Here is an 18,642-nt window from a genome sequence, read left to right on the forward strand (position 1 = left end):
CATAGGTGCAGTCCACAGCAAGGAAGTAAAAGCCTGTGAGCCATTGCTAGCAACAGCTGACTGCTCTTTGCCTCTTCGCAATTAGGCTGTAAATTACACTACTGCTTTACACACATAGGAGCCCAACACCCTTCCGAGGATTGTAACAAGTGTCTGCTTGCCGATACCTTTACTGAGACTGCGTTCCATTGTGAAACCAAAATCTGACCTCGTAAGAAAGATGTGGTACAAGAACAAAGCAGCCAATCAAACGAAATGCCCAAACAACCCACCTTGCGCACGACATCTTTCATCTCCGGGTGGACAGGTGTGCAGAGGGTGCCTCCCAGGTCATCAACCATGTAGTACACTGTCACCTTGGACCAGTCCACCTGCAGCAGATGAAGACACCATGTGTTGGTTGATTGACGGATGAGATTCAATGTCCCAAGGATACATGGAGACTAGACAGATGCCATAATGGAAGGGTAGGCACTTCACGTTAAAGGGACACTAAAGGTTATCAGAAAGTCAAGTTAAAGTGATAAATCAATGCTCTAGAACGTCTAAGGCGTCAATATAATCGCGAACAGAGCTTTAGTGACCGAGAAATCGAGGTAAATGCATGACACGATTTGAGACCCCCCAGCAACATTCCGACTAGCCCGATGACGAAAGCACTCCTCATCATAATTTATGTCACTAGTACTCAACTACTCGTATTAAAGAGATCATTTCATTAGATTATAAGACGGAAGAAAATGCTACTTGTCTACTTCTATTCGATTCTAAGAAAAAAGTAACATTTTGACGTTACCCTTGAGTAGTATGTGTGGTCGAAAGGTTTCGTTTTCGCTCGACTCTGCGCGTGCTTTGGAGTTTCAGCTGTTTCTTCATCGTGTCGTGCTGCGGTGGTACTGCTGGCTCGCGAAACTTGCATTTGGAACAAGCAGCGAGAATGCCACGTCCATGTGATGTTGTGGGATGCGCGAACGGTCCGCAGAACTTGGCCAAGGGCAGTTGCAGCGGCGAATCCAACGTTACTTATCACTGTGTGCCAATGAGTGAACCTCTCCGTTCGAAGTGGTTAAATGCCGTACCTCTGCCACAGCGCGCTGGCAAAGAGCTGAAAAATCACGTAGTGTGCTCGCTGCACTTTCGTCCAGAGGATTACGAGTTCAACGCCGACTTACTGAAGTCGCGTGAAGTGCCTTCCAAAGCAGGCCGTTGTCGTAGTAGTACGCAACGACGCTGGCAGTGCGAGCCCTCAACAGCAGGTCATGTTCATCAGTGCTTAAATCGCTGAACTCGAGCCCAGTATCGGGAGCTAAGGTGTCATTGTCAGGGTCATCCATTGCAACGAGCATCGAAGTTGGCATCATAAAATAAAGAACCAGCTTATCGTCGTGCGCTTTCTCTTCCGCTAGCCACCATAGTTGCGATTTCGCGCTGCTGTCGGCTCTGTCTTGGCTCTGTTTCTGGCTGCGCGTTTGCGTTTTGTGTAGAAAATCCATAGCGCCGTCTGTGGGAGCCGTTTTACTCACCGACGGCGCAACGTCACTATGAGACCATGACGTCAATACTCCTCGATCGGAGGGCGGGTTATTTGAACTGCGCTAGAGGTACGCGGACTCTTCAGAACGCATTTTCTCTTAAAATAAGTCTCTTCTTCGCACGAAACAAGCATTTCGAGGTTTCTGTGATGGTATTTCAACAGTCCACGTTGACTTAATATTAACCTTTAGTGTCCCTTTAATTTAGACCATTCAGGGTTCTTCAGCACATGCAACCCAATTCTCAATACATGGGTGTCCTCGCCTGACTGCTGCCAGAGAGTAGCCACGGCAGCAAGGGAATGAAACCTACGAGGTCGTGCTCAGCATCATAGCATAATAGCCACTCAGCCATATCGCGAAACAGGTGAACATCAGGTGTTAGCACAGCTGATGTCCTCTGGTGACAAAGAATCATACCACTGCGCAGATACTATGGCCTCCGACACAAAGGGATGTGATGGAGGGTTGCACTGCGAAATATTGGAGGTCATGGGACTAAATATTGGGACTAAAGGCACAGCAGCACAGCTTCGACAGCAGTAGAAACAATGAAAGGTGGGAAAGGCCACTTCCTTAATATTACTTCTATATAATTTATTTAAATGCTACCTGTTTATATCAGCTTACTATTCACTGCAAACAGGTCAGAATGTGCGCCAAGTACAGCGTAGGTTTGGGGGACAGGGGGGAGGAGGGCGATACAATGGTTAAGTCATGAACTTTAGAAGGATAGAGGTCACTGAAGTCACATAGCACTGACACAAGATCCAGTCTTACTGGTACAGTGGTTGAAGTCCACACCATAATGATGATGCCGAAACACCTTTACCTTTTCCTTACAATTTTCTACACTTAAATTAAGTAAACCTGTTAGTTGCCCATGCCGTTGCTGGCTTCATTAGAGAGTTTAAGCTTGTTTGTAAAAGTATCGGCATTTGCGAAATACCAGGTTACCAGAGAGGCGTACAACAGTAATGGGATTGGTAGCGAAATGTTGTGATGCAGAGCGGAGACCACATCAGTACACAGTAAAATCTCTGTAAATGTATACCTTTGTAAATGGAAATTGGTTAAACAATTGTTTCTGGTTCCAGCTGTGCTTCACGCCAGTGTTATTTATTCTTCTTTGTAACCCTCATCTATGTCTGGGTATGGGTCTGGGTTCAGTCATCCTCAGTGCGACAGCCAGTGGCAACTGCGCAAACAGTGGCAGCTATAATTTAGCGTGCATGAAATCAGTGAGCGACTCTATCGACAACAGTGCACTTTGCGTGAACATTGGGGTCAGTTTTAAAGACAGGCCACTGTCAACTTCGTCGCCTCCGTTGCAATACGCCGCTGTCTGTCGTGGCATGATCACCCTGAAGGAGATTCTTCGCAGAATGATGCAGCGCTATCTGCACTCAGAAACCCCTCCATCGAAGCACCACCCATTTTATCGCCAGTAGCGACGTGCTCCTATAGTTCGGCAATGTCAGCAGATGCCACCGTGTTGTTTTCACACATGGGGGTTTCGCCCTAGCGCACAAAGCCCGCCATTTCCATTCATTGGCACGGTCACTGATTCTAGCCTTGATGATCGTGGTGCTCGCGGTTTTCAGAACCATCGATATCATCGACTGCGTGAGTCTTGCAAAACTTGCAGCTTCGTCCCAAGCGACACAGCTTTGCCAGCGCACCGACCGCTGCTTCCGCGGTGCATTTCCGCACTCCTTGAGGAAGAGAGGGAGATTCTCGCTTTTAATCCGAAAGTGTTAAGGAGCTCGTGTCGCAGAAAATCTGGGGCCATTTTGTGGCATGTCACGCCAACTTGTGATGCTCTGAATTGGTGTGCTGGCAGGACACGCTGCGCGATAATGGCAGCAGATATGAACTCACGTTGGCAAACTTTTCGCCCCGTCTCGGTTAAGGGGAACTTAACAAAGCAAATTTCATGATCATTCTGCATAGAAAATGCCGCACAAAAGGCAGTATTTTGATCATTATATCCAATAAGCGGTGATTGGCATATCGTTACATATGTTTTTTTTTCTCATAGCCCTAATGCATAAATTGATGCTCTGAAGTCAACTCATCGTTATAACCGATATGTGGTATCGTTATAAGTGGACTGTGCTGCACCCTTGCTCATCTTTTTTAGTAAACGCAACTCCTGCTAAATGGAATTAATTTCTTTGGTCTCTTGAAGTTTCCTTTAACGAGATTCTACTGTACTGAAGTGACCTATCATATTCTACTTAACTGACTGCGTAAAGCGTTGTTAGTGACATAACCGTAGGTGTGTACAGTCCTTTTCAGATTTTCGTTTGACAAGAGAACTCGCATGACAAACATTTCACAAGCACTTTGCATTGGACAAAGCATCACAAGACGTTGCCACCAGCTTTGCTACTGTCATCCAATGCTCTGGCAACTCTGTAATCCGTAAATGGCAAGAAGTTTACGGACAAGCTAAAGCTCTGTATTGACCACGTGCTTGGTACCATCATCATTAACACAATGTCGTGCCCCTCAGTTCTTTTGATTCGTCTCGCACCTCAGTGTTGAATGGCACCAGAGATGCACGGGTTCCCGCCATGATGGCCAGCATGGGTTCGAGGTCCTGGGCATATCGGCACATGGGACCCGCCACAAGGCAGGCGTCCAGGGATTCATCACGTGCCGGTGGGTACTGGCCCTTGTTGGACACCAGTCCTGCAGACAGCGTGCGGAGCCGCCGCCAGACAACCCAAACAATTGATACGCATACCAAGCAGGTTTAGTAAAGCAAGACTTTCCCAGCAAACCCTTCTGGACTTTGCCGATCATGGCTGCTGGTGTCTTACTGAGTAACTCACAGACAGAAATCAATAGAAAATAATTGCATGTCTGACGGTCGGGCTGAATCTCGGTCTCCTAGCACTACAGCCGGATGCTCTAATTAAGCCATAAATACATACATACTTCTCTCAAGCCAACACCAAGTAGATGTGCACATTATGCGCAAGTGAATTACACATCTTGCACACAAGCACCGTTTTCTTTTTCCCAGTTCTCGCGGGGGAACAGATTCGTTTGCAGCTGGACCATTTTCATACCTATGCAATATGGTGCGCACAGTCACATTCTTTGAACCAGTCATGTATGCACTCCTCTGAATCAACCCAGACACATGCACGTTGGCTACCTGACACAATGGATGAAAACACACAGGACAAGTTCCTCTCCTCTCTATTCCTTTTGCTTTAACATTACATTGCTTTGCATTAACAGTGCCTAAATATCACCTGGCCTGCCCTCAATCAGGACACATGCAGTCACATAATGAAAAAAGATGGACAGATTGTACAAGACTGCTTATCTACAGTTACAACAATATGCTTAGCACAATGGCATAAAAAAATTCAACAGTTACGATACTCCCTAACACAAATTTTGATTGCAGCTGTTTAGGCGTTTTGAATTCATGCTATATTGTGGCAAAGAATTTGATTCTGAATGATACGGTCCTCTCGGCAGTGGTAGCGTGGAGCCTCTGTAGCAGACGAAGCAGTTCCACCTGTTGCACCGCTCATTGTCTGAAAGAACTGGCTTTGTATTATGATTTATACTGTCACGTGGTAGTGACAGTGAAGAACGACAGAGTGTCGAAACTGTGAGTTACAAATTTAACTCTTTATTGGGCGAACTTATGCCCAGCAAAACAAGCAACACTCAAGCACAATGACAACGGCAAGCAGAGTCGGCGATTTTCGAAAATCTGATCTGCAGGTCAAGCACATCTGCTTTTATACATGACTCGTCGAAGGTCACAGTGTAATCGCTGGTGCCCGCATGGCGTCCCAAAAGTACTACAACTCGCATCACACATACAATCAGATTAAAAAAAAAAGCTTTGGTGACAACAGCCAACAGATATAACCATCGATAACATTCGTGAAACTTCTGATACATGCAGGCACGTCGTGTGTTGAGGGATAACGTTCAACTTTTGTTAGCCGGTGAAAAGCAGTGACTAAGAAAAATGAAGTGCACAGACGATGCACGGTACTCTGGCACCATCTCGTAGCGATTGTCACAGAACATGTCTTGCACGGCACTATGCTTTTCTTCTCACGCTTTCCTCCTTGCACTCTCTTCACTATTGCCACCTTTTGTACCCCGCTCCGCTCCCCATTGCTCTTTCCGTCTTTCGCGGTTGTGCTCGTTTGCTCAGTCATGCCAATGCTCACCACAGGAACGGCTGCGCTCTGAAACATCTTTCTGGCAGCCACACTGCAATACCAACAGGATAATGCACTATTGCAGCTAAGGCTTCAGGCTAAAGTTGTCACAGAAGGCCTACCAGTGATGCGCACAGTTCTGCTGTATGCCCTGCAGGATGTCATAGTGCCACAGAGTAGCCTGACGTGCAAATGAACAAAGTGCAGGCAGCAATGTCGGAACACAGAAAACCGTGCCTCACCTCTTGTTGGCTTGTGGCCAAAGATGCCGTTGAAGAACGCTGGCATCCGTATGCTGCCGCCGATGTCAGTGCCTACACCAATTACGGAGCCAGCACTAGCGATGAGGCTTCCCTCACCCCCTGTGTGATGATAGTGCCATGTGGCAAAAAATGCCTATTAGATGCAGCATTACAGTTGCAAAAGTGCACTACGGACAGGGCACAAGCAAAGAAACAAGCGCAACAAATAATGTAAATATGATTGATACTGTAATTTGTCATTCAGATTTGATTTACAGCAACAGCTGATCAGAGGACTTCTGAGTTCTGGTCATGGTATTGGTGCTTTGTTTGTCCCAGAAACTAAGACTTCAATCACTACTAACTCCTTGCTTTTGGTTGTTAGCATGAGCAGAAGCCAGTCAGAGCTCACACATTCAACCATGGCACATTATAATAGCAATGGTTGCTGTGCCATTAAAATATAAACTACTAAGTCTAAAAGGCAAACATAAATGAGAAAATGCTTTTCGAGTGGTGCAAATCCTCCACACTTGCCAGACTTCTGAAAAAGAATGAACAGACATTGCCTAACAAAACTTGATGAGAAATAAACATGGGTTCCATTTATATACAATGTTTTGGAGAACTGCAGGACACAGAAACCAAGCTATCACTTTCTCTCAAAAGCATCAAAGAGTGTTATACGACTAGAGTGCAAAAATGGATGTAATTTGGTTGTGCTTCAATTTTTGCACAGGATGCATGTTCACAAGCAGGTGCTTGCCAAAGAATTTTAGAGGCCATGTTAAAACTCTGCAAAAGTTTACACTAGACACAGTGTTGCTGAGTTCACATTGTAACATACATGCAGCCATTGCTATCAAGGGCACTGCCACCAGGCTCTCACTCATGTTTGTGATCCCACTTTTCATTTCTGCAGCATGATTAACAACTTCGACAACATCAATTCATTAGTCAGCACAGCCGCATTGTGTGGTCACAATGCAGAATCGAATGTATGAATCAGACATTGACATGGCCCAGTTGCCAGATGGAATGGGCTAGACAACTTATTGCCTCCTTATTGTCTTATTGCTAGACAACTTATCATTGCCTTCTTGCATTGTTGTTGAACTGCCGCTGTTTTATGTGCTGGAGGGGTCTCTATCTCTTAGCCCATATTCTTTTCCAAGATGTTTTCTGGAAAAGTAAGCATGAATTGAAAATTTAACCTTTTGAGGTTCACTGCCATGGACGTTTGACAACAACTGCATGCTTCAAAGAAATTTTTTTTTAATGAAGCATTGCCTAATGCCACCCAAAGATGCTGCCACCTCCAGTCTAGAAGCAAATGCTGTTGTATCACTATTTCCATACATTTTTTGTCTCTAAAGCAAAGCAGGTAGCAAAAACATATATGAGCGAGGCTGTGTCTAGATCTACTTTCATCCAAACTACTGCAAGCACACTAGACAGAGTGCATGGCTATTTGACAGCATGTATTCTTGAGCCCTTGGATGAATTCCCAGGCACCTGTTGTGAGAACGGTGGTGTTCCAACATGGCCGCCCGCCCTGCATGTGAAGCCTCACATTGACCGAGCATACCTGTGCCAGCAGGTTTGAAGGAGGAGTACTTCCTCTTGTGGGCAGCATACAAGAAGTGCAAGTATTAACAGGCGAGACCCAGGCAATCCTGCCTACTTCGTGCCTTGGGTCTCTGATTTCTAGCAAGTAGCGAAGTCTCAATTGGTGTTTTTTTCCAGTATTTTCCCACATGTGAGAACTTCTCCATGTGTTGCCATGGCAGCCACTGCAGCCACTCATACCTTGGTTAGTAACTAAAGAACTCTGTTTACCTAGAGTATTTTCTGCATGAAATTCCTCATTGATTGTCTGTACAACTACCTGGTTAGCTCAAAGCATTAGTTGCAAATGCAATAAATGTTTTCCCAGTGTAACAGTTGTAAACGTCCACTGTTTCCTTAAGCTTGAATCGAACCACAGTCATGAGGTAACTGCAGTGCATGGAATGTTGAGGCACACTGCCATTTGTGCCCCTGCACCCCTGCAGCAACAATGAATTTTGCAATTACTGGCACAATGAGAAGAAGTGATCTATAGAGATCCTGAAACATCAGTCTGTGTTTTATCACATGGGTCAGCAAGCTTTTGTGCTAATGGTTGATCCTTTTACCTGCTCATCTGCTTGTGACAATCACAAGTGACATGTTGATGCTACCGTCACAAGACAAACACACAACTACAAGAGCAAGCACGAACTGACCACTGGATCCGCCACAGATCCGCCGGCTATCGTAGGGGTTGTTGGTGCGTCCGTGCAGGTTGTTGTACGACTCCCACCACATGCACAGCTCCGAGATATTGGTGAGCGCCAGTGGGATGGCACCGGCCGCACGCAGCAGGGCCATGCCGTCTGCATCCTGTGGAGCACGGAAGCCTTTTCGCAGCACCAGACCCGAGTCCTGCAGCATGCCTGAGGTTGCACAAACAGGATGGCAATTAGGCAGGATGGTTCTCGTCAGTTTGACATTCAGCAGAAGAAGAAAAAATGACCAGAACAGAGTCGTTTTTCTATTACTGTATAACTTCATTATGATTAAAAGGGCTCTAAGAAAGCAATCTACAGCCAGATCCGCTTATAACAATACCGGTTACAACAACATACTGGATTTAACAATGAGCAGCCTTGGCAACGTGAACTTTTGTGTGTGTTCTAAGGTAAAATAAACTGCTTACTACAACGTTCCCCTGCCGTGTAATTCGTTATAACAATTAAATCTGGCTGTTTATGTCTGTGCCATAACCAAAAGCGATGACAAATTCAGGAAAAAGACCCGAGCCACTGCACACGCCTGTGTGCCGCGCACACCAAGTGCCCACGTCGCGCAGCTCTCTTCCGTATCCCTTTCACACTTCTGAAACAAGAGACGACTGCGCCAAGTTGGCCAACAGCGCCGATGGAGAGCAGCAGAACTGCTTTGTCTCAGTGTTTACGTTTGTCTTTGTTGCATCCTGGCGTCCCTCCCAGTCACATGGTCCCAACAAGAGTTTGGCTTCCCGGCTTCATTGTCTCGCGACTGTACCAGCTGATCTTCCCTCGATCACCAGATCACCAGCAATGCACGACGCAGTGATTGACAACGCATCGGAACTCTGAGTTCCTGCATGCAGATGATGCATTAGAAACATTGGAACAACTGACTGATGAGGCAATTGTCATGAAGGTGCTAGCAGTGGATAGCGATGGCAACAGCGATAGTGTTGACGGCAACGATGACATGGTTGGGCAGGCTGCCCCAGTGTTGCTGCAGGAGCCCCTGCAGATGATTCAGTCCCTCCAGGGTTTCATTTTCACGAGAGACCTTCCGCTGCACTAAGTGATGCACCTGGATGCCCTGGAGAAGGATGTCAGCAAGCTTCGCATAAAGCAGGCAAAGCTGACGGACATGGCTTTTCTTATGCAAACAAGTGTACGCAATTTTCTGTCTAATAAAATGTTTCCATTCTCCCTTTGTTTTTTTTTTGTTTTTAGTGCAACCCAGTTAAAACAATTACCGGTTATAAAAATGAATTTTTTTTGGCACTTCAATATTGTTATAAGTGGCTTCAAATACATAATGAACAAATTAAATTAAATTTATTAACTCATTTTAGCAAAGCAAAGCTTCCCTATCACTGTATTTAGGAAACAATGTTTTTCCAAAGTGAACATGGAAACCATGTAACACATGTAGGACACTGCTATGCATGGTATATTAGCAATACTATGTCACATAACATCTGGAAAAGCATTGCGCGACGGGTGTGTACAAAAATGAGGAGCCGGGCCTGGTGGTGCAATATGACGGATAGTCTTTTTTCAATGCCATTCTTCAAAGAAATATTAGTGATAGTGTCAATTTTCTTCCGAAAACAAGAGTTTCGCAAACAATATTGTGGTTTTGAGAACAAGTCTCTGCATAATGATGCCTGCACTTCTGTTTGGCAATTCAAAGGGGGCTAAAACTTTTGTCATGCTAATTCCTCAGTGTATAGACCCTGCTCTTCCTTACAGGCAAAAAAAGCCAATGAAACTGCAATGCTTATTCGAATCAATGTCAAGCATGCATATTAGAATTGCACAATCATGAACAATGTCATCACAACAACACTGTTGACTTTCTCAATGTATGTGTTGAACATGCTGTGTACACACACACAGCTTCAGCAATTGCCCAAGGCTACCACTAAGCTTATATACTGCATGGAAGAAAAGATGTCTCAAGTGTTTCTGCCAGCACTATTGTCGCTAGAGAAAAACGAGAGAAAAAAAGGGATGGGGGGGAACAGAAAGCCAACTTTAAACACCAAACGGGACACTTGCCACCACCTCAAATAGAAAGACAACTACAAGCAATTATAACTCAGCATGAGCAGAACATTTTCTTAGATAATCCATAGCAGGAGGAAACAGTAGCTGACAGAGCCAGTGCCACTTGAACACAGTGGACAAAGCAGCAAGGTTGAATGCACGTACAGTCCCAACGAAATATTGAACAAAGTAAATCTAAAAATATTTTTGCCAATATCAGCATGAAAGTTGACAGACAGTTTAGCATACACTAAAGGGTATGAAAGTGAAAGCCTGTGCGCTCACGAGACAATCATTAAATTAGTGGACGTTCCATTTGAATGTGTTGTTACTTATTACTTGTTTTATATTAATTAACAATACCCTAATTATCTGTGCCTTAATTAATACCACAGGCCGTGGGTTTGAGTGCCTTAATTAACTGTGCTTCGTTCAAAACTAAAAATCGTAGGTTCAACTCCCACCGGAGGTTGTGGGTTCGAGTGCTTTAATTAACTGTATCTTAATTGACTGCACCTTAATTAACATCAAAGGTCGTGGGTTTGACTCTCACCAAAGGTCGAGGGTTAGACTCTCACCAAAGGTCGAGGGTTAGACTCTCACCAAAGGTCGAGGGTTAGACTCTCACCAAAGGTCGAGGGTTAGACTCTCACCAAAGGTCGAGGGTTAGACTCTCACCAAAGGTCGAGGGTTAGACTCTCACCAAAGGTCGAGGGTTAGACTTTCACCAAAGGTCGAGGGTTAGACTCTCACCAAAGGTCGAGGGTTAGACTCTCACCAAAGGTCAAGGGTTAGACTCGCACCAAATTTTTCGACCCACGAGCCACTTCAGGATCTCACCTTAATATATATGCTTATAACAAATAGAGGATATGATGAAGATATTTTAGTGTTGGGTGTGACTTCATTACACTATCGAGGTGCGACTGTCCTTGGAAGCAAGGATATGAGAATTGCATGATGGGTTTGGGAGGTTATAAAGGCCTTAACCGGGAAAAAAAAGTAAGCAGAAAACAAAGTTCAGACGACTTCCATGCCAAAATTACGATATGATCACGAGGCACGCCATAGTGGGGGAATCTGGATTAATTTTGGCCATCTGGGGTTTTTTTTACGCGTACCCAACGCATGGTACATAAGTGTTTTTGCATTCTGCCCACGTTGGAATGCAGCCACCATGGCCGGCATTGAACATGAAATGTCGAGCTCAGCAAGCACAATGCCATAGCGATGCAGCTGAGCTATTGCGGTGGACAAGAGGCCGTAATTCCATAAAAGGCATAATAGAGCTCATACTTTGCCATTCACATGCCCTGTTCCTTTAAGGAACAGCATCAGTTGAAATATAGTGGTGGCTACGAAACCTGCACTGCAGAGCCAAGATAAAGCATTCTCAGCCATATTGACTATTAATAAATTTAATAAAAAGGAAGGAACAACAGGCTGTTGTAACAGAGTAAGCAAACAGCCCTGTTAGCTAGAGATTGCTTCTTACATTGGTGTAAAGAGCTACGCAACGTAGAGCAGCATGACACACTGCTATGCGTCGTGGGACTGACCTTTGACGGCATAGCAGTCCTTGGTTGAGAGCGGCACCCCAAGGAAGGGCTTGTCCTTGGCCAGCTGCTCCGGTGTGACCTTACCGGAGGCAACAAGCTGGTCAGCGGCTTCAGCTTCAGCTATGGCTTCCTCATACCGGTCCTCCACCACAGCATTGATCACAGGCTGCACCTCTCGGATGCGGCGCATGTAGCGCTCAACTAGATCCACGCTCTTGAGCTGCGTAGCAGAAGCAGCAGAGGAGGAACAGATGGGCTGCATTGAGCTGATGCCATTTCAGAAAGCACACTATGCTATGACAAACATGGTACTAGGGGAAAGATATGTGCTAAACGAAAGAGTGAATGAACAAGCCAACAAAAAAGCATAAAGCATTTTAAGTCAGTTGCAGCTTTGATGATAATGATGCTCATGGAGTTCAATGGCAAAAAGGCATAGGCCTTAGAGTGTCAAAATTATGGCGATTGTTAGGCTCAATGCAATGAAAATAGATTATTGGTGCACCAAAGAGGTGCGAAAATGCTGCTGTATATAATGCCATGTTAAGAAAATTCAGTACTATATGTTTTCATAAAAACATATGTTTAATGGTTACAAGCTGCAACTTTGCCAGATGTGATGCCTCCTGTAGCACGGAGTTTCATCACAGCATGCTAAATAAGCCAAATTGAATATTTAAATTATGGAAGCTTCCATTAATTATGATTAGTTATGATTAGATTATGATTAGACAGCTAAAGATACATAGCTTAGCATGCATGAGGTGAGGGCATAGTGCAACAGCTGAGCATACTGAATCAAGTAATATTACATTGCTTACAGGACAGTTCTCCATAAACATAATTTTCTTTTTAGTAAATCATTGGCCATGAAACTAAAGCCAGCAAATCCAAGCTCTGCTTGCTTTATATATGCTATCATTTGGTTTTGGGCGAGTTTTTACATCCCATGACAAACAACCAAAAGCGTACAGGTTGCTTGCTGTCCACAAAGTAATAAATGTTTGTCAACACGATTGTTCAATATTACTTTATCTTGCTGCTTAGGAATTGCAAGTGCAAGACTAGTTCTCACTTGCCTATAAGTGTTCATGTTTTCCAAGAAAAATTGATAGATCCAAATTCTCACACATCAGGTCTACTTTGCCAAGGCATATCACGAGTACACCATATTAAGGCATACTACCTGTTCTTGGGCACTTTCAGAAAATAAATCATTATCATCATCATCATAAGCAGCAGCACCAGCAGCCTGGTTACACCCACTGCAAGGCAAAGGCCTCTCCCATACTTCTCCAACTACCCCGGTCATGTACTAATTGTGGCCATGTTGTCCCTGCAAACTTCTTAATGACATCCACCCGCCTAACTTTCTGCCGCCCCCTGCTATGCTTCCCTTCCCTTGGAATCCAGTCCGTAACCCTTAATGACCATCGGTTATCTTCCCTCCTCATTACATGTCCTGCCCATGCCCCATTTCTTTTTCTTGATTTCAACTAAGATGTCATTAACTTGCGTTTGTTCCCTCACCCCAATCTGCTCTTTTCTTATACCTTAACGTTATACCCATCTTTCTTCTTTCCATAGCTCGTTGTGTTGTCCTCAATTTAAGCAGAACCCTTTTCGTAAGCCTCCAGGTTTCTGCCCCATATGCGAGTACTGGTAAGACACAGCTGTTATATACTTTTCTCTTGAGGGATAGTGGCAACCTGCTGTTCATGATTTGAGAATGCCTGCCAAACGCACCCCAGCCCATTCTTATTCTTCTGATTATTTCAGTCTCATGATCCGGATCCGTGGTCACTACCTGCCCTAAGTAGATGTATTCCCTTACCACTTCCAGTGCTTCGCTACCTATCGTAAACTGCTGTTCTCTTCCGAGACTGTTAAACAATACTTTAGTTTTCTGCAGATTAATTTTCAGACCCACCCTTCTGCTTTGCCTCTCCAGGTCAGTGAGCATGCATTGCAATTGGTCCCCTGAGTTACTAAGCAAGGCAATATCATCAGCGAATCGCAAGTTACTAAGGTATTCTCCATTAACTCTTATCCCCAATTCTTCCCACTCCAGGTCTAATAAATATTACATCAATGAATTCTTGCATTCCACCACTTGCATTCGACACACACTGTAAGGCAAGTGGGCACAAGATTTCACTTTAATCTTCAATGAGCATTCACAAGAGCACAAAACCATAAAATTAACTAAAAATTATGGGGTTTAACGTGCCAAAACCACTTTCTGATTATGAGGCACGATGCGTAGTGGAGGACTCCGGAAATTTCGACGACCTGGGGTTCTTTAACGTGCACCTAAATCTAAGTGCCACGGGTGTTTTCGCATTTCGCCCCCATCTAAATGTGGCTGCCGTGGCCGGGATTCGATTCTGCGACCTCCTGCTCAGCAGCCCAACACCATAGTCACTGAGCAACCACGGCGGGTGTAAAATTAACTAAAACTGCAGAATGAGAAAGACGCATCTCAAAGTTTTGGGGTACCCAGAGGTCACAAGAGCTACCTTTTCTTTACTAATGGACAACATTAGTAAAGAAAGCTACCTTTTCTTTACTAAGAAATGGACAACAAAAGTGATGTTCATGATGGAGGACTTGCTTGATAATTTGTGCATGCACGCACGCACGCACACACAGACACACAAACACACACACACACGTTTGCATGCACATACATTTATGAGCAAATTGCCAATCTGTGTAATGGTGTGAGCTGGGTCAGTTTGCAAGTTTGCATATGTTATTTACAGTGATGGCAGGAAAAAAATGGGGGCAGAAGAAAGAAATGGACAACAAAAGTGATGTTCATAATGGAGGACTTACTTGATAATTTGTGCATGCACGTGCACACACACACACGCACGCGTTTGCATGCGCACACATTTATGAGCAAATTGCCAATCTGTCTAAACTACAAACAAGAAAAGGACACAGAGTAGCACACAAAGACAGGATTGGTATTGACTTACAACTTGGATGCCAATGCTGGTCCCAATTCACAGCAAGTTGCTTTCAAGTCTTCCACTATGTGGGTTCTGTGTCCTCTTTGTGTACCCGTGTAAAAAAAAAATATTGTGCCCCACCTTCTTGATCAATCCAGTGCACTCAGAGTAGGAGTGCGCAGAATGGGAACACATTCAATTTCAGGTATGTGCTACCAGCGAAATTCTTGACCAAATTGTTTGTACTCCAAGATGTTTGAAAATGATGGGAGAAAAAAAAGGGGGGGGCCAAGAAACATGCAAGGCAATACAGAGTAGTAATCATAGTTTTGTATCCTCCTCAGTCATGAATTATGATGGACAGTCGATAAACCTACCAAATTTAAATAATTTCATTGCTATGCATTGAAAGCCAAGGTGGTGGGATAATGTGTTGTGCATTTTCTACAGAGTCCTCATAATTTCAGAGTAGTTAAATATTGATTTAGTTGTCATTTGTGTCATGTTTCTTCATGCAGAAAATAGAAGTATGGCTCAAAGCACCTGAACAAGTTGGTCATTGGCCTAAAGTATGACAACGAAGAAAAAAATTATTCTGCCATCGCTAACGAAACAGGTCATGTTGAATGTTCCCTCAGAAATGGTGGCGACTTCAGCAACACTTAGTGCACTGAAGTCAAATGGCACTACGCCGAGTATGCTGGAAGGTCACATTTACGAGAAGCTCAGCATCCATGGTATTTTTCCTTGCCACCGTAGAACAGAAGCGGCAAAAGCAAGTTGTATGCACAAGCGTGTACACCGCGACCGAACAAGACGTTAGAGCACATTGGAGTGCCGCGCCTCAAGCTACCTACGCATGATCATACTGGGCTGCACAGAATTGCAGGGTGCAGCAGCTGTTCACTGTGTGAGCATTAACAGGTGCATGAGTCTGGGAGGTGTGTGCTTTATTCAACTTGTCCATGCATCGCTTACACTAAGCCTCTTGCCCATTATGAACCAACAGTAGCCTGTGCCAAGATTCTTCTTGCCAACACATCAGTGAATGCTTACGAGTGTTACATGCATATCATGATAGCAACAGCTTAGAATCATTGTTTCTAAACTTTTTTGATGCAGCTCTTTTTGTTTACAAAAGGTTATACGTGAAATCAAAAACATTTTACGCCGACGTTGCCATTACACAGATGAGTGAAAAGCCAGACAGAGTTTGTGCAAATTGCCTGCCGGCACTTCGCCAAATAAAGTGAAGTCTGATATGAACATAAATGGCAAGTAAAAAAAAAACTGCTACTTGCTGGATAAACAATAAGAGTGTGCTGCACTGGGAAATGCGAGCACTAAAACATGACTAACCTATTAGTATATGGAAACGGGCAAGCTGCAATGCTAGGAGGACTGCAAGCTCAAGCGTTTCTAGTCTGCCAGGACGTTGGCCGTGACTTGAATGAATTGGAAAATGCGAGCACTAGAAAATGACAAACATATTAGCGTATGGAAGTAGGCCAGCAGCAATGCTAGAAGGATTGCAAACTCAAGTGTTTAGAACGTGCCAGGAGGTTGGCCTAGACTTTAACAAAATTCCAACCTGTTTGCCACAGGTGGGCAAAAATAAAAAGCCTCTGAACTTCAGCAAAGGCATCGCTGAAATGCGGGTGCTGAACTAAAATATGCGTTTTGTCTGTCCTTCAATCTACCAGCAGCTACCTGCATGGTCCCCTCTGCTGTTAAGATGTTCAGAGTAATTGCAGAACCGAAAGCTGAATATTTTGTCAGTGAACACTGGACATCTTGCTATAACTTTTAAGTATGATGACATCGTTAATATGGCAACCTCATGCATAGCGTCAAACCAACAGCTTCCTCTATTTAACGGTTCATCAAGGTTGTACTTAAGTAGGTCTCAATATTTTTTTTTTCTGTTTTCCAAATGAGTGAAGGACCTTAAATAATGTGGGTGTGGGGTGTACTTATGTACGCTTCTGGTTCACTGCATTGTCTACCAGGTAGACTCAAGTCCACTTTGGTCTTGCAATACCTCATCGTTGCCCATTACTGGAGCTTCGGGATCACTTTTACTGCAATGACGCTGCTTATAGTGTTGAATGTACAACCAAGCTTTGCAATAATGGTGATATTAGATCAAAATAAATGCATTTCCACTACAGCCTACAAATCAAATAAACCCTACTACATCCCTCTGTAGTGCTCAACAACCCAGGCTATTCCTCTTGTCTTGCAAAAACCACCTCCATTTCTAGACACATACAATAATTCCTCTGCGTTCTGTGTTCCTCCTTGTGGCCTGATCAAGAAAGAGAGCTGCTACTACGCAGGCTTTTTTCTGAGGAACAACTTTTTTGCGATGCCTGCTATGTCATCCTGCCAAGTGATAGCCAGGCAGCCTATTCCAAACGTCTACATTAAATTGATGCTAAATATATATAACTAAGACCTAAGTGGGCCCCATTTTTAAAAGCAAACTACAGGGTTACAGAGAATGTAGGAGCCCACTTTCTTGAACAGGGATGGAAGGGCTACAGAGGGCACGTGGAGGCTGAGCATGGAATTGGCCTGATGGGGTCAAATGAAGCCCATCTTGAGCTGTCCAGAAGAACATGTCAACAGAGTCAGTAACGTAACCAGTAACATGACTTTCCTCATTAGCTTCCCTGACGACGCTTAGCAGAGGAGCGCAGACAGGAAGCTCATTTACTTTCAATTCGCAATCTTCCTTGTTTCTCTTTCGGTGTATGGTGATGCAACAACACATGACACGCACTGAGTAATCCACTTGCCTTTTCAAAAGACCCCAGTGACAAGCTACCGCTGAAAGTGACACAAGATAATGTTCTGAAATTGCGAAACCAGGCAGAGTTGAATTACGAAATCAGGCAGAGTTATACAGCAAGCTGGCAATAATCACCAAGAAAGAGCCAAGCGTCAGAAGAGCATGCCTGGTCCACTCGCTTGCATCAGAAGTCGGCACTTGACATATTAAGTGGCAGCTTCGCACGGTGCTTTTATAATGTGTGAAAATTGGTGCGAGTCAAACCGCAGTGGTGAAAGACAAAACTCGGCAAAGGCCTTATCTGACAAACGACTGTTTCAAATGCACATCTATAGCATTGCTCACAGCCCAGAATCCACAGGAATATACGGCCACCTTTAGGAAAGAAAAAGAAAGCAGCATGCCATTTTTTTTCTTCATGTCAATCATTTATGAATCCAACTTCCATACTTATAATTAAGACTAAGAATACAGTTATTAGTGTATACCTATAAATTGACATTTAATACACATATATAAAATAATCTAAACGAACTTCCATCTGGCTGATAGCACAATCAAAAAGACCATTACGAGTGTCCTTCCTCAAAAAATGCAAACGCTCCACATAATCCACATGTTATGTGCTCCACATAACACACACACCCATACACATGCAGTTTGCAAAAACAAAAAATGACTTCACTATTAAGATGTGCTTATCTGATGCCCCAGGACAAAGGTTAGTTTCAAACTAGCTTACAGTGTTTTCATATCCATATTCCATAGTTATTCTCTCTCTCTCTCTCTCTCTCTTCATTGGCATGTGCTTAAGGTTCCCAATGTGAGCTATGAATTGCAGCTCTGGACAATAATTCATTTCGAAAAGTGTGCCAGAACAGGGAGAAATCTGCAAGGAAAAAGTGCAGGGGCCTTCACAACCGTTCCCTACAAGCCTCAATCGTTGCAATTTACCTCATTGTGCTGGCACCCACACATGCAAGGCCACTTACGACTAA

At 44.1% G+C, this 18,642-nt stretch overlaps 1 protein-coding gene across 1 annotated transcript in view; it reads right to left on the reverse strand.

Moving 5' to 3' along the window:
• The window catches only part of LOC142584873 (fatty-acid amide hydrolase 2-A-like), a 39,472-nt gene that overhangs the window by 12,835 nt on the left and 7,995 nt on the right, over positions 1-18,642 (reverse strand). The window contains exons 2-6 of the mRNA XM_075695187.1: positions 11,894-12,113; positions 8,247-8,456; positions 5,980-6,099; positions 4,072-4,229; positions 273-371 (exon numbers count right to left, since the gene is read on the reverse strand). Of these exons, the coding sequence (XP_075551302.1) occupies positions 273-371; positions 4,072-4,229; positions 5,980-6,099; positions 8,247-8,456; positions 11,894-12,113 (807 nt within the window). The remainder of the gene's footprint in view (positions 1-272; positions 372-4,071; positions 4,230-5,979; positions 6,100-8,246; positions 8,457-11,893; positions 12,114-18,642) is intronic.

The sequence above is a fragment of the Dermacentor variabilis genome, chromosome 6 (genome assembly GCF_050947875.1).
Source record: "Dermacentor variabilis isolate Ectoservices chromosome 6, ASM5094787v1, whole genome shotgun sequence".
Classification (NCBI taxonomy): domain Eukaryota; kingdom Metazoa; phylum Arthropoda; class Arachnida; order Ixodida; family Ixodidae; genus Dermacentor; species Dermacentor variabilis.